Source organism: Scyliorhinus canicula, chromosome 4, assembly GCF_902713615.1.
Source record: "Scyliorhinus canicula chromosome 4, sScyCan1.1, whole genome shotgun sequence".
NCBI classification, from domain to species: Eukaryota; Metazoa; Chordata; class Chondrichthyes; order Carcharhiniformes; family Scyliorhinidae; genus Scyliorhinus; species Scyliorhinus canicula.
In genome coordinates, this window is record NC_052149.1 from 225,721,079 (window position 1) to 225,734,592 (window position 13,514).

Genomic DNA, 13,514 nt, shown 5'->3' on the forward strand with positions numbered 1-13,514 from the left:
GAGAAGGCATTATTAGAAGTTAATTAGCATACTTGGCTCTTGTAGCCACTCAAAGTTGACCTCTTTTCTGAGGATTCGAGTACAGGAGCAGGGATGTCTTGCTGCAATTATACAGGCCCTTGGTGAGGTGACACTTGGAAAATTGTGTGCAGTCTTGGTCTCCTTATCTGAGGAAGGATGTCCTAGCTATAGAAGGAGTGCATCAAAGGTTTACCAGACTGATTCCTGGGATGGCAGGACTGTATGAGGAGTAATTGAATTGGTTAGGATTGTATTCGCTGGAGTTCAGAAGAATGAGGAGGGATCTCATAGAAACCTATAAAATTCTAACAGGACTAGACAGGGTAGATGCCGGAAGGATGGTCTCGATGGTGCGTGAGTCCAGTGATGTGTTGCGTAGGCTGGGTCTGGATGAACTGCACTTGATGTAGTGTAGCAAGAGACAGACTTCCAACACTCGATGAGATGCAACACGATTTTATTAAACAGCTAACTATTTACATATCCGACTGTGGGTTGACACTATGCTGACTTGACTGGAGACCTGAGGCTAGCCTGACCAGACTTGCTGACTACCACATGGTGTGTGCCTTGACTAATGTTCACGAGCTCTGACTATCCCAGAGGCTGGATCCCGAAAAAGAGCGGGAAAGCTGGTGCCCTCTGGCTTTATAGTGGTTGTGTCCTGTCTGGTGATTGGCTGCTGTGTTCTGTGTGTTTACTGGTCATCCTGTGTGTCAATCACTGCCTGCCTGCACACCATTACTGTATATACATAGGTGTATATTATGACATCCAGAACCAGGGGGTCACAGTCTGAGGATATGCGGTAGACCATTTAGGACTGAGATGAGGAGAAATCTCTTCATCCAGAGAGTGGTGAGCCAGTGGAATTTGTTACCACAGGAAGTAGTTGAGTCCAAAACATTGCATGATTTCAATAAGCAGTTAGCTATCGCACTTAGGGCGAAGGGGATCAAAGGATATGGGAGAAAGTGGGATTAGGCTATTCAGTTGGATGATCAGCAATGGCGGACGGGCTTGTAGGGCCAAATGGCCTGCTCCTGCTCCTATTGTTTCTATGTCTCTTCATCTTCCACTGCCTCAGGCCGAGGTTGATGGACAGAGGAGCAGATGATCTGGTGGTCTACCCAGCAGTTGTCTGCATTGGTCATCACTTTGGCGAGGGCATACTTTTGGTTTTGGGATCTGACGATGATGTAGTGGTTTGATGGTGGATTTCTCCAGGTCTTCAATTTGTTGTTTTGGCGGAACAGAGTGTTAGTGATAACAAGCTGGTGTTCTTGCATTCCGCACAAAATCTAACTGTAGGTTTTACCCTTCGAGCCTTAGAAACATTAAATTAAATCCACTTTAAACTATGCCTTATTTCTAATGTCTACCAATATAAATCTCTTAAAACTACCTTTTTTTCCCCGAACAATTCAGGGAGTCTAACCCAGGTACACAGTCAGTGAGTATACCCCAGGGGCACCACATTTATTCTTGTAATGATTCTCCCTTTTGCTTGTCAGTGTAGCTTTTATTTTCATTCACTTGTAATTATCTCTCCCTCATTCACCGGCCAGTTCTCCCTTGGTTCTGGAAATAATTCTTCTGATTTATTTAAATATCAATGAATACCTAATTCCTTAGTTGATTTTAACTATTTTCATGAAGTCTTCTGTACCTGCCATGGAGGAAATGTTGATGATTACTCCTCCTGCACCGCCAGTCTTTTTGCTCATGTAATTTAGTCCCAAATAGGTTCCTCTGATCATACTGACCTGCAAGACAAGCAAGATAATGTGAGCAGGAAACCCGAAGCCTGAGGCAGACCCAGCGAGAGCAGAGGAGCGGGGGAAGTGAGAGCAACCCCAGGGTAAGGAACAGCAGCGGGGAAAGAAAGAGAGACAGACAGGTGGCTGGAGGAAAGAAAAACACCGCGGTGAAGGGACAGCGAGACGAAAGCAGCAGCGAGGGTAAGGCGCATGAGCGGCGGACGCGCAAACAGACGGCCCCACAAGACGAGACAGAGGTACAGGCGAGCCTGAAAGAGAATATGATGGTGGACCAATTTGCGCAGCATGAGCAGGACGCAGCGACCAGCATAAAGGAGGCGCTCTGGTCGGCGCTCCAAGCAATGATGAAGGAGACGACGCACAAATGCAGCGGACCATCGAAGGCCTGGAAAGGGAAGTGCAGGCGCAGAAAAAAAATGATTCTGGAGTTGGAGAGGGCCACCACGGACCAGAGCGACAGGGTGATAACCCTGGCCTAGAAGCTGATGCACTATCAATTACGACGAGACGAGAGTAGAGAGTAATCGCGGCTTTATTACACAGAGATGTGTGACGTCCTACAGCTGCTGCCGAAATGGCTGCAGTTTGGAGAGCACACACATTTATACTCCACCTACTGGGCAGAGCCAGCAAGCAGGCATCTACCCCCGTACCTGTAGTACAGGGCCTTACTATAATACCCTTGTATGCAGTGCAGTATATACAATATAATACAACAGTGGTGACTACCACAGACGCGAGGTCAAAAGATTAGTAACAGCCCAGGGGAGCCTAAGAATACCAGCTGGCAGAGGTATTCACAGACATCTTTAACCTATCCCTACTCCACTCCGAGGTCCCCACCTGCTTCAAGAAGACCACCATCATACCGGTACCAAAGAAGAACCAGGCAACGTGTCTCAATGACTACCGCCCGGTGGCCCTGACGTCAGTTGTAATGAAGTGCTTTGAGAGGCTGATCATGAAGCGCATCACCTCCATACTCCCGAACGCCTTGACCCACTTCAATTCGCATACCGTCGCAACCGGTCCACATCAGACGCCATTTCCCTGGCCCTATACTCATCCCTAGAGCATCTCGAAAACAAGGACTCCTACATCAGACTCCTATTTATTGACTACAGCTCCGCCTTCAACACCATAATCCCAGCCAAGCTCATATCAAAGCTCCAAAACCTAGGGCTTGACTCTCCACTCTGCAACTGGATCCTTGACTTTCTGACCAACAGACCACAGTCAGTAAGAATGAACACCAACACCTCCTCCACAATAGTCCTCAATACTGGTGCCCCGCAAGGCTGCGTACTTAGCCCCCTACTCTACTCCCTGTACACACACGACTGCGTGGCAAAACGTGGTTCCAACTCCATCTACAAGTTTGCTGACGATACGACCATAGTGGGCCGGATCTCGAATAACGACGAGTCAGAATACAGGAGGGAGATAGAGAACCTAGTGGAGTGGTGTAACGACAACAATCTCTCCCTCAATGCCAGTAAAACTAAAGAGCTGGTCATCGACTTCAGGATGCAAAGTACTGTGCACACCCCTGTCAGCATCAACGGAGCCGAGGTGGAGATGGTTAGCAGTTTCAAATTCCTAGGGTGCACATCACCAAAAATCTGTCCTGGTCCACTCACGTCGACGCTATCACCAAGAAAGCACAACAGCGCCTATACTTCCTGAGGAAACTAAGGAAATTCGGCATGTCCACATTAACCCTTACCAACTTTTACAGATGTACTATAGAAAGCATCCTATCGGGCTGCATCACAGCCTGGTATGGCAACTGCTCGGCCCAGGACCGCAAGGAACTTCAGAGAGTCGTGAATACCGCCCAGTCCATCACACAAACCTGCCTCCTATCCATGGACTCCATCCACACCTCCCACTGCCGGGGGAAAGCGGGCAGCATAATCAAGGATCCCTCCCACCCGGCTTACTCACTTTTCCAACTTCTTCCATCGGGCAGGAGATTCAGAAGTCTGAGAACACGCACGAACAGACTCAAAAACAGCTTCTTCCCCACTGTCACCAGACTCCTAAATGACCCTCTTATTGACTGACCTCATTAACAATACACCCTGTATGCTTCAACCGATGCCAATGCTTATGTAGTTACATTGTATATCTTGTGTTGCCCTATTATGTATTCTCATGGATTTTCTTGAATTCTGTTTAATTCCCTTTTCTTCCATATACTTAATGATCTGTTGAGCTGCTTGCAGAAAAATACTTTTCACTGTACCTCGGTACACGTGACAATAAACAAATCCAATCCAATAAACAAATCCAATCCAATAAACAAATCCAATCCAATAAACAAATCTAATCCAAGAGGGAAAGTGGAGGACCAGGAAAATAGGTCCAGACAGCAGAACATTAAAATAGTGGGTCTGCCAGAGGGGATAGAGGGCAGAGACCCAACAGGCTACATCACCCAAATGATGGGCAAGCTAGTGGGAAAGGAGGTATTCCCAAACCCACCGGAAATAGACAGGGCGCACAGGTCGCTCCGACCCAAGTCCAAAGCCGGGGACCAACCCAGAGCAATTATTGCGAAGCTGCTCCAGTTCCAAGACCGGGAGAGAATCCTAAAGTGGGCCCGGTGTGGTGATATGATCTGCATACTCGTCTGCCATTGGGCCAGAACGTCGGCTTACCATTGGCCCTGGTCGGTCATGTGCCTCTCGACCGATTGGCCGAGAGGCTGAGTTAACCACGCCTCTATTAACGAGGTATAAATGCTCAGACGCCTGACGATCGTCCCTTTCCACTGTAGACGATCGCAGAGCTGTGTTCTAGTTAATTAAAGCCAGACTTTGGTAAATCACTCGCCTCGCGTGCAATCGATGGTACATCACCCGGCAACCGAAACAGAGCACGTGGGAAGGGAAGACCATAAGGGTGTATCAGGACATTGGGGCGGACCTGGCCATAAAAAGGGCTGAATTCAACAAGGCAAAGTCAACACTGCACAAAAGCAAGGTAAAATTTGGGATGTTATTCCCAGCCAAACTCTGGATAACATTTGAGGGGGTATTTTAACACCACAGCAGCGACTGATGAGTGAACAAGCTGAGGGAGGAGGACAAGCAGCCACAATGAAAGACATGGGGACGGAAAAGGAAGGGAAAACAAGAACAAAGAGCGGAGGACAGACTGGACTCATGAACTATGCACATGTGTTATGCCTTCTGCGGGACTGTGCTGTCTTGTTTCAGAGCTTGTCTCCTCCCTCAATGCAATGGAGGGGGTGGGGGGTGGGGGGGGCGAGTGGAGTGAGGGAAATGAGAGTGAGGAAGGCAAACAGGAGGGCGAGACAAGGGCCAGTAGGAGAAAGGTTAAACAGGGCCAGAACTGGGAAAAGGGCCACCGTACTAGCGAGGAGGGCCAGCATGGGAGGGCAGGAAGGAAGGAGGGCCGTGGCGCCCCTCTCAGGGGAGGGGGAGCGCCTGGCACAAGGAGGGGGGGGAACAGAAGGGGGTGGGGAGAACACAGGGTGGGGGGGACAAAGGGACAGGGGCTGGAGGGGGGGGGAGTGGGGAGAGGAGTCAGGGGGGAGAACGCAGAACAAAAGAGAAGCAAAGAGAAGGGTGCAATAGTGAAGCAGTACAGATATAGGCCTTGGCGGGCAGGGAGCAGGGCGAGGAACCAAGAGGGGGCCACAAACAGTCATTTGAGGGGGCGTCAGGGCGGAGGGAGACCCTGGAGCGCGGGGCGCACCCGTGTGGCTGGTGGCTACATTGGGTGCCCCCTGTACAAAGGGAAACCCCTGAGCGCTGGGTCCCGACTCCATGGTGAGAGCGGTGACCCTGGCCATTTTAGACGGCCCCCTAGCAAAGGGAAACCCCGGAGTGCAGGGGCGCGTCCACCAGGTAAGTATGGGTGATCCTGCAGGACTGGGGGGAGTCAGAAACCCCCCACCAGAAATGTTACCTGGAATGTAAGGGGACTCAACGGCCCAGTGAAAAGATCCAGAATGTTCACCCACCTCAGAAGCCTAAAAGCCGACATAATCTACCTACAAGAGATGCACCTGAGGGAGAAGGACCAACTGCTGGTAAGGAAGGGCTAGGTGGGACAGACGTACCACTCATGCAATGGGACGTACGTACCACTCATTGCAATATTAATTAGCAAAAGGACAATGTTTACGGGAACCAAGACAGTTATGGACCCAGGGGGAAGGTACGCCAGGGTCATCAGTGTCCTGGAAGGGGCACCTCCCGTACTGGTAAATGTGTACGCTCCCAACTGGGATGACTCAGAATTCATAAAGAAGACCATGGCGGAAATCCTCGACCTTGACATACACCGACTGATTATGGGGGAGCGGCTTTAACCGCGTGCTGGACCCACTGCCCGACTGATCAAACTCCAGGATGGGGAAAACGTCTGGCATGGCTAGGGAGCTAGGAGCCTTCATGGAACAGATGGAGGTGGTGGACCCATGGAAGTTCCTGCACCCGGGAGAAAAGGAATTCTCGTTCTTTTCGCAGGTGCACAAGGTATATACCCGTATCGACTTCTTTGCAGTCGGGAAACCGGTGCTTCCAGGGATCACGGGAATGGACTACTCCGCGTTTGTTATCTCCGACCACGCTCCACATTATTTGGATGTGAGGTTGGAGACAGGCCAGGCCCAGCGCCCCACATGGAGGCTGGACACGGACCTCCTGGCCGACAAGACTTTCTGCCAAAAAATATCGCAGGCCAGAAGTGATTACGTTAGTAACAACCAAAACGGAGAGGTCTCACTCTCCCTCCACCCCTGGGAGGCACTGAAGGCCGTGATCAGAGGAGAGATCATAGCCTACAAGGCAAGCAGAGATAGGGAAGAGAGGGTGGCCAGGCAACAGCGAGTGGACACCATTCTGGAGGTCGACAGAAAATACTCCGAGGCCCCAACAGTAGAGCTGCTGGCGGACAGGAAGAAACTGCAAATGGACTTTAACCTGCTATCCACTAGGAAAGCAGTGCACCAACTCCGCCAAACACGGGGGACCTTCTATGAACACGGAGACAAAGCTAGCCGCCTATTGGCTCAACAGCTGAGAAAGCAGGCAGCCACGAGGGAAATAGCACAGGTTAAGGATAGCAAAGGCAGACTGGTAACAGAGCCAAAGGAGGTCAATCGGGCATTCGAGACCTTCTACCGGAGACTGTAAACCTCTGAGCCCCCCGACGGGGATGCAGCAAGGAGACAGTTCCTACATGGACTGGAATTACCAGTGGTGGGGGAAGACAGGGAGAGCTGGAAGCACCAATAGACCTGGGAGAAATCATGGAGAACATCAGCTCCATGGAGGCGGGGAAGGCACCGGGACCCGACGGGTTCCCGGCGGACTTCTACAAAACATTTGCACCAGTCCTGGCCCCACACCTATGGGACATGTTCGCGGACTCACTGGCAGGGGGGGCACCCTGCCCCCCAACGCTCGCAAAGGCCACAACCTCACTAATACACAAAAAAGCTAAAGACCTGACGGAATATGGATCATACAGACCCATTTCACTACTAAACGTGGATGCGAAAATACTCGCAAAAGGTCCTGGCCAAAAGGCTGGAGGGCTGCGTACCAGAGGTGGTCAAAGAGGACCAAACAGGCTTTGTCAAGCATAGGCAGCTCACAGCTCACATCAGGCGGTTGCTGGATCTGATAATGACCCCCTCCCAGCCACCCCCCCCCCCTCCCAGCCACCCCCCCCCCCCCCCCCCCCCACCGGAGAGACCAGAGGTGATCGTCTCCCTGGATGCAGAAAAGGCCTTTGACAGAGTCGAATGGAGCTACCTCCTCGAGGTACTGGAACAGCTTGGGCTAGGGTGAGACTCCTGTACAACGCTCCCAAAGCGAGTGTCCGACCTAACGTCACCAGCTCTGAATACGTCCAGCTACAGAGAGGAACAAGACAGGGCTGCCCCCTGTCCCCACTCTTGTTTACGCTAGCAATCGAACCCCTGGCGATAGTCCTGCGGGACGCAAAAAGCTGGAAGGGAATCCGGAGCGGAGACAGAGAGCACAGAGTCACACTCTATGCAGATGACCTGCTCCTCTATGTCTCAAAGCCACAGAAGGGACTGAAGGCAATACTGCAAATACTGAAAGTGTTTGGAACCTTCTCAGGCTACAAACTTAACCTGGGCAAAATCAAGACATTCCCAGTGAACGCAAAAGGGGGAGTGACAGAGCTGAAGTAGCTCCCGTTCAAACAGCCCAGAACAGATTCCGTTACCTGTGGATCAGATAGCCAGAGACTGGACACAGATCCACAAGTGGAACCTGACCAACCTGGTGGAGGAAGTAAGAAAAGACCTTCAAAGGTGGGGGCTCACTCCCACTCTCCCTGGCGGGAAGAGTGCAGACGATCGAGATGAACGTACTGCCAAGATTCCTCTTCCTGTTTAGATCCATCCCGATCTTCATCCCCAAGGCCTTTTTCCAAAAGATAGACAGCTTAATCATGGCGTTTATGTGGGCGGGGGGTCAAGAACCCGAGAATTCCCAAACCGACACTGCAAAGAGGGAAAATCAGAGGGGGCCTGGCTCTACCGAACCTACAATACTACCACTGGGCAGCAACGGCAGAAAAAGTGAGGGGATGGGTACAAGAACACGACACAGATTGGGTACAAATAGAGGAGGCATCCTGTAAAGGAACAACCCTCCGGGCCCTGGCCACAGCAGCACTCCCATCCTCCTCAACAAGGTACACAACGAGCCCAGAGGCCACGCTGAGAACGTGAACCCAGTTGAGACAGCACTTCGGGATAACCAAAATGTCCCTTATGGCCCCCATCTGCGGCAATCACAGATTCCCCCCAGCCATGCTGGATACCACCTTCAAAAGATGGAGGCGGGACGGGGGCACACTGACAGTCGGGGACTTCTACATAGGGCGCAGACTGGCGAAACTGGACGAACTGACGAGGAAGTGGAAACTAGCAAGAGGACAGGAATTGAGACACCTCCAAATAAAGCACTTCCTCCGTAAAGAGACAGTAGGGTACCCCGGGGGCCACAGAAACCACATTACTAGAGGACCTGATAGGCACGAGCAGCAAGAAAGGGGGGCTATGTGGGAAAATATATGGACAGCTACTGGACAGAACCCGAACACCACTGGACAGGACCAGACAAAAATGGAAGGATGAACTGGGGACAGAGTTAGGATGGGGACTCTGGAGCTAAGCACTGAGCAGGGTGCTACTGTGCAAAGATAAGCCTAATGCAGCTCAAAGTGGTGCACAGAGCGCACCGGACCAGAACCCGAATGAGCAGGTTCTTCCCAGAGGTGGAGGACAAATGTGAGCGGTGCCAGAGGGGCCGGGCAACCACACCCACATGTTCTGGGATTGTCCCAAGCTTGCTGGGTTCTGGACAGCCTTCTCCGAGGCAATGTCCAAGGTTGTGGGGGTGAGGGTGAAGCCATGCCCAATAGTGGCAATCTTCAGGGTATCGCAGCAGTCAGAGCTATACATGGGGAAGGGGGCTAACGCCCATGCTTTTGCTTCCCTAATCGAACGCCGGAGAATCCTGCTCGGCTGGCGATCGGCAGCATCACCGAAAGCTGCAGACTAGCTTGCTGAACTCTCGGAATTTCTCCACCTGGAGAAAATTGAGTACGCCATCCGAGGGTCAGAGGAAAGCTTCCTGGATACTTGGAGGCAGTTCGTCGGCCTGTTCCAAAACCTGTTCGAGGCCAGCAACGAGGATCCAGAGGGCAGCACAATGTACGTACAGGTAGTCATATGAAGGACAAAACAAACCTCTCTGTAAGATAAAGCTGTAAACCTCAGGTTACAGACAGAGTACAGATGTAAGCTTCAGGTTACAGACCCAGAGTACAGATGTAAACTTCAGGTTACAGACACCAATGTAAACTTCAGGTTACAGGCAGAGTACAAATGTAAACTTCAGGCTACAGGCAGAGCACAGATGTAAACTTCAGGTTTTAGGCAGAGTACAAATGTAAACTTCAGGCTACAGGCAGAGTACAGATGTAAACTTCAGGTTACAGGCAGAGTACAGATGTAAACTTCAGGTTAAAGACCCAGAGTACAGATGTAAACTTCAGGTTACAGGCAGAGTACAGATGTAAACTTCAGGTTACAGGCAGAGTACAGATGTAAACTTCAGGTTTTAGGCAGAGTACAGATGTAAACTTCAGGTTACAGGCAGAGTACAGATGTAAACTTCAGGTTTTAGGCAGAGTACAGATGTAAACTTCAGGTTTTAGGCAGAGTACAGATGTAAACTTCAGGTTACAGGCAGAGTACAGATGTAAACTTCAGGTTACAGGCAGAGTACAGATGTAAACTTCAGGTTACAGGCAGAGTACAGATGTAAACTTCAGGTTACAGGCAGAGTACAGATGTAAACTTCAGGTTACAGGCAGAGTACAGATGTAAACTTCAGGTTAAAGACCCAGAGTACAGATGTAAACTTCAGGTTACAGGCAGAGTACAGATGTAAGCTTCAGGTTACAGACCCAGAGTACAGATGTAAACTTCAGGTTACAGGCAGAGTACAGATGTAAACTTCAGGTTACAGGCAGAGTACAGATGTAAGCTTCAGGTTACAGACCCAGAGTACAGATGTAAACTTCAGGTTACAGGCAGAGTACAGATGTAAACTTCAGGTTACAGGCAGAGTACAGATGTAAACTTCAGGTTACAGGCAGAGTACAGATGTAAACTTCAGGTTTCAGGCAGAGTACAGATGTAAACTTCAGGTTAAAGACCCAGAGTACAGATGTAAACTTCAGGTTACAGGCAGAGTACGGATGTAAACTTCAGGTTACAGGCAGAGTACAGATGTAAACTTCAGGTTTCAGGCAGAGTACAGATGTAAACTTCAGGTTACAGGCAGAGTACAGATGTAAACTTCAGGTTAAAGACCCAGAGTACAGATGTAAACTTCAGGTTACAGGCAGAGTACAGATGTAAGCTTCAGGTTACAGACCCAGAGTACAGATGTAAACTTCAGGTTACAGGCAGAGTACAGATGTAAACTTCAGGTTACAGGCAGAGTACAGATGTAAGCTTCAGGTTACAGACCCAGAGTACAGATGTAAACTTCAGGTTACAGGCAGAGTACAGATGTAAACTTCAGGTTACAGGCAGAGTACAGATGTAAACTTCAGGTTACAGGCACCGATGTAAACTTCAGGTTACAGGCAGAGTACAGATGTAAACTTCAGGTTACAGGCAGAGTACAGATGTAAACTTCAGGTTACAGGCAGAGTACAGATGTAAACTTCAGGTTACAGGCACCGATGTAAACTTCAGGCTACTTCAGGCATGAGTGGAATCACAAAGTACAAGTGAAAGGGCATAGCCCTAGTGCACTTGTTCGTCTAGGCACAGAGTACAGAAGTCCGTACTTACCAAGTTTATATCTACACATCTCTGCCAGTTCATTTCATCACCTATGCCAGCATTGTTGCAAACAATGTCCAACTGCTTGAAGTTTTCAGCTGTTTCCTTGAATGCATCTGCCGGGAAAAGAGGTAACTTAATACCCAAGTCTATCAGAGCCCAGACTTTCTGACAGGCCTGTTGCTGGGGTCTTGGGCCTTGGCCGAGTTGAGGGTGGCAAGGAAGAATTTGGTTTGTGAGAAAGACAAGACAAACCCAACAAGAGTTGTGGTTGTGAGGTTGTGGAAAATGAATACAGCCCATGCGTCCTCCCTGGTTATATAGCCCAATTGCAACCCAATCTGCATATTTAAAGGGCCATGCAGTTTCAGGTGAACAGCGCTCCCACCTGCTGACAAGAGCAATTTATAATTGGAAGTTACAGGAAGAGATCTGTTCCTTGGTGGAGTGGAAAATTCTCGGGAACTCAAAATGCCCTCACTACATCTGTTCCATTGGATGGGAAGGTGGGGTGGTGGTTTACAATCACCAGTAACCTTGTCCGTGTCTTCCTGATGCACTTTATTGCTGGGACCCTTTAGATTTCATGGAAACAATGGGGCTTAATGGTGAATTCTGCCCATACCTTTCAGTTGGTTGTCAGACGTCACATCACAAGAGATGAACATGGTTTGCTGAGCACCATAGATCTTATCAAATGCAGACTTTGTCTCAAGGCCAACTGCACTGTTAATATCTAAAAGGCTGACCTGAAAGAGGCAATAAAGATCCTGTTAACTTTTAAGTCAGATAAAGAATTATTCAAATGGGGTTAGTTACTGGTTAATTTTTCAATGGTGTTCTAGTGTCAGTTAATAGTTAGTGGTGTTACGGGGATTGTTAATGGTTAATCAATGTGTTACGGGGTTAGCTACATAGAGTTACATCCCATATACAGTGCAATTTGGCCCTTCAGGCCGATGCTAGTGCTTGTGATCCAAATGAGCTTCCTCCCACCCATTTCTATCTCACCCCAATCAGTATATCATTTTCTACTGCTGGAAAGAGCCACACTGTCGAAACTGTTCATCTTGTGCTGCTCGAGGCAGATGCGCAAGAGTACCAAATGTAAAAAGGAGCAATTTATCCTGCATGGGAAGCGAGTGCTGGGAGGCACTGCCAATGAGAATCTACTTGCCAACCAATCAGCACCCTCTTATGCAGTGTAAATTGTTCCTCCCTTTGCGATCTGGGTACACCTGCAAATCAATCCTGATCAGTGCAAAGCAAAAGGTTCAACAGCACACCTCATTTAATGTCAGCAATACTGAAATTCAACTATGTTTCCTTTACCTCTCATTTGCTTGTCTAGGATCCCCTTAAATATTTTTTAAAATAAATTTAGATTACCCAATTTTTTTTTCCAATTAAGGGCCAATTTATCGTGGCCAATCCACCTAACCTGCACATCTTTGGGTTGTGGGGAGAGGCCGACGCGGACAGTGACCCGGAGCCGGGATCGAACCCTGATCCTCAGCGCCATATGCAGCAGTGCTAACCACTGCACCATCGTGCCGCCCGTAGCATCCCCTTAAATATATTGATGCCATTCTCTTCAATAACCCATGGAGTAAAATTTCAACATTCTCACCACTCTCTGCGTGAAAGTCTTTTTCTGTGGTCCCCGTTAGATAATTCATAATAATAATAATCTTTGTCACAAGTAGGCTTACATTAACACTGCAATGAAGTTACTGTGAAAATCCCCTCGTCGCCACACTCCGGCGCTTGTTTGTGTACACGGAGGGATAATTCAGAATGTCCAATTCACCTAACAAGCACGTCTTTCGGGACTTGTGGGAGGAAACCGGAGCACCCGGAGGAAACCCACGCAGACACAGGTTTACATTATGTTTTGTTACAGATTATCTTACATTTCCATTCCAATTCTCTTACCGCACTTAGTGATGCACTAAGGCAAACTTTCATCTATTTCCATAGAATCATAGAATTTACAGTGCAGAAGGAGGCCATTCAGCCCATCAAATCTGCACCGGCCCTTGTAAAGAGCACCCGACTTAAGCCCATGTCTCCACCCTATCCCTGAAACCCAGGAACCCCACCTAACCCCACCATGGGAGACGGTGTCGCAATGGTATTGTCTCTGGACTAAATCCTACCCCAACAAATGGTGGAATTTAAACTCACTAAAACATCTGGAATTAAAAGTCTCATGAAACCATCGTCACAAAACCCAACTGGTTCCCTAATGTCCTTTAGGAAAGGAAGCCCACCGACCTCACCTGGTCTGACTTACCTGTGACTCCAGACACACACTTCTGCCTCAGATG

At 49.2% G+C, this 13,514-nt stretch overlaps 1 protein-coding gene across 2 annotated transcripts in view; it reads right to left on the minus strand.

The window, feature by feature from the left end:
- The window catches only part of LOC119965415 (15-hydroxyprostaglandin dehydrogenase [NAD(+)]-like), an 83,723-nt gene that overhangs the window by 55,304 nt on the left and 14,905 nt on the right, over positions 1-13,514 (minus strand). For both annotated transcript variants that reach the window (XM_038796172.1, XM_038796174.1), the window contains exons 3-5: positions 11,810-11,933; positions 11,194-11,300; positions 1,691-1,787 (exon numbers count right to left, since the gene is read on the minus strand). In XM_038796172.1, coding sequence (XP_038652100.1) covers positions 1,691-1,787; positions 11,194-11,300; positions 11,810-11,933 — 328 coding nt within the window. The remainder of the gene's footprint in view (positions 1-1,690; positions 1,788-11,193; positions 11,301-11,809; positions 11,934-13,514) is intronic.